This window comes from Octopus bimaculoides, unplaced genomic scaffold (genome assembly GCF_001194135.2).
Source record: "Octopus bimaculoides isolate UCB-OBI-ISO-001 unplaced genomic scaffold, ASM119413v2 Scaffold_276618, whole genome shotgun sequence".
Taxonomy (NCBI): domain Eukaryota; kingdom Metazoa; phylum Mollusca; class Cephalopoda; order Octopoda; family Octopodidae; genus Octopus; species Octopus bimaculoides.
Window position 1 is genome coordinate 4,580 of NW_026375426.1, and position 2,511 is coordinate 7,090.

Genomic DNA, 2,511 nt, shown 5'->3' on the forward strand with positions numbered 1-2,511 from the left:
GACTGGCCTTCGTGCAGGTGACACGTAAAAGCACCTACTACACTCTCTGAGTGGTTGGCGTTAGGAAGGGCATCCAGCTGTAGAAACTCTGCCAAATTTAGATTGGAGCCTGGTGTTGCCATCCGGTTTCACCAGTCCTCAGTCAAGTCGTCCAACCCATGCTAGCATGGAAAGCAGACGTTAAACGATGATGATGATGATGATGATATATATATATATATATATATATAGTTATGTGGAGAATGGAGAACTATAATTATAAACTGCGGTTTAGACAATAAATTACCTGCCTCTGGATACCTTCTAACGAAGACGATACCCACACAAGTAATTCCCAGGAGTGCCTCTGGATTTAAACATCCCCTGGTTGCTTGGCTACTTCAGACTACCCCTGAAATATTGAAGCAATCCTATCATTTACCTATATATATATATATATATATATATATATATATATATATATATATATATATATATATATATATATACATTTATGAATTTCTATATTTTGGGACAGTCATGCCAAATAAATACATTCATTCTTCACTTCACTTGTTTATTACTGCTCTCAAGTCCATTGTCTGGAAATCTTTAGTCACACATCTGTGACCTCTTCAGCGATACTTTCTGTCCTCGTATGTACACTTGCTCTGCTTAGTCCATTCTAATGTTTCATGTGGTGGCACCAATGCACAAAACTTTCAGAGTTTGAGTCACTCTGTTGTTTCTGCTAAATATTAATAAGACTACATAGATATGTACATATACAGTTGCAGGCAAGGCTGTGTGGTAAGAAGTTTGCTTCTCAACTACATGGTTCTGGGTTCAGTCCCACTGCAAAGCATCTTGGGCAAGTGTCTTCTACAATAGCATTGGGCTGATCAAAGCCTTGTCAGTGGATTTGCTAGACGGAAACTGAAAGAAGCCCATTATGTATATAGAGAGTGATTGAAAAGTAACCCCATATTTTAAAACACTTATAATTTATTTATTATTTTTAGAGAAAATGAATATGTGAAGAAAGCGTATAGCATGGAGTTTTATTTAAAATTTGATATGGGTCCCAGCATTCACCACCAGCTTCTCAAGCCACCTGGGAACTGCATCAACTGATTTCATCAGGAACTCTTGTAGGATGGAAGACATAACTTCTTGTATTCATCCTTCAAGTTCTTCCAAAGTCTTTGGTTTGGTAGAGTAGACTTGCTCCTTGAAGCAACCCCAAAGAAAAAAGTCACAGGGTGTTAAATCAGGCTTTCTGGCTAATCATGCGGACCTCGACGACCCATCCATTTCCCAGGGATGTGGGCATTCAGCCATTTATCAACAACTATAGCAAAAAGTAGAAAGGTGGGAGGGCCACCAGTTGGAGTGGCACGACCTAGTGGATAAATGGATGTTATATGTTTGGGGCATGGTTTTGTGATCCTTAAAAACAAAAATAATCCCTTTTTCTCTCTTCTAGAATTGGGTATTGACCCTGATGCTGACATCTCAATGCCAAATACCCAGAACCCTCTTCAGCAAACTGTTGATGGCATAATGGAAGATTCCGGAGAAAGCAAAGCTACACGCAGCCCTAATCTTGTAAGTAGCACCACAGTAAAAGGAAAAAGAGAAAAAAGAAAAGAAAAAAAACCCGAAAGAAATTCTTTATTTTTTTATTTTTTGTCAACTATTAATCAATGTTTCTATTTTATCTTTTTTTTTTTTGCTTCGTGTCTGTCTTTCTATGTATGCGTTTCGCAGCACCAAACACCCTTGTCCAAAGAGTTCACAACTGCACCAGATTATCTAAATCTTTCTAGAACTTCCGATCCGCAGCTAATCTTGCTATGACTTTCATTACTGACATAATTGAAGATGTCCAACGTCTCAGACATTCTCACCCTCAACGTTGGTCGGATTTTCTCTCCAACCAGCTTCTTCACTCAGAAACCAGGATTGATCCCCTTGCTTGTATGATTTATCCTGTTCTCTTCACCGAGGGTCCAAATAGGTTATGTCTTGTGTTGGTCATCTAGAGGTCACATGATCACGTATCCAGCCAATGAAACTGGGGTGAGTCCTATTTCTTGAATGATTCAAAAGTGCCAGCTCAGACTTTTTGGCTATGCTTCTGAGTTGGACCCTGCTTATGCTTTCTTCACTAAGGGTCCAACTGGGTTGATAGCTCATGCTGGCCGGCCACATACCACATGACCCTGAATCTTGGATGCATCTTATTCCCTCTATGATTCAGGCTGTTTGGCCATTTTGCTCAATATTACAAGTTAGACCTTGCTTATTGGGTTCTCTTCACTGGGGGTCTAACTGGGTTTGCAGCTCACATTGGTCAATCTCATACCACATGATCATGTACCCAACATCTCTGCTCAGAAACTGGGATCCGTCTTGTTGCTTGGATGATTCGGGAGTGCAAGCTCAGGCTGTTTGGCCCTGTTGCTTGATTTTTTTCAAGTTAGCCCCTGTTTATTGGGTTCTCTTCATTGAGGGTCCAACTGGGTTTGC

The 2,511-nt window shown here is 40.1% G+C and overlaps 1 protein-coding gene across 2 annotated transcripts in view; it reads left to right on the forward strand.

Annotated features, from left to right (window-relative positions):
* The first annotated feature begins 594 nt into the window (after positions 1-594).
* The window catches only part of LOC106883219 (uncharacterized), a 14,141-nt gene continuing 12,224 nt past the window's right edge, over positions 595-2,511 (forward strand). The window contains exon 1 of one of the 2 annotated variants that reach the window (XM_052978303.1): positions 595-1,587. In XM_052978303.1, the coding sequence (XP_052834263.1) occupies positions 1,393-1,587 (195 nt within the window). In that variant the 5' untranslated portion in view covers positions 595-1,392. The remainder of the gene's footprint in view (positions 1,588-2,511) is intronic. The other variant, XM_014934141.2, reaches the window with a different exon arrangement.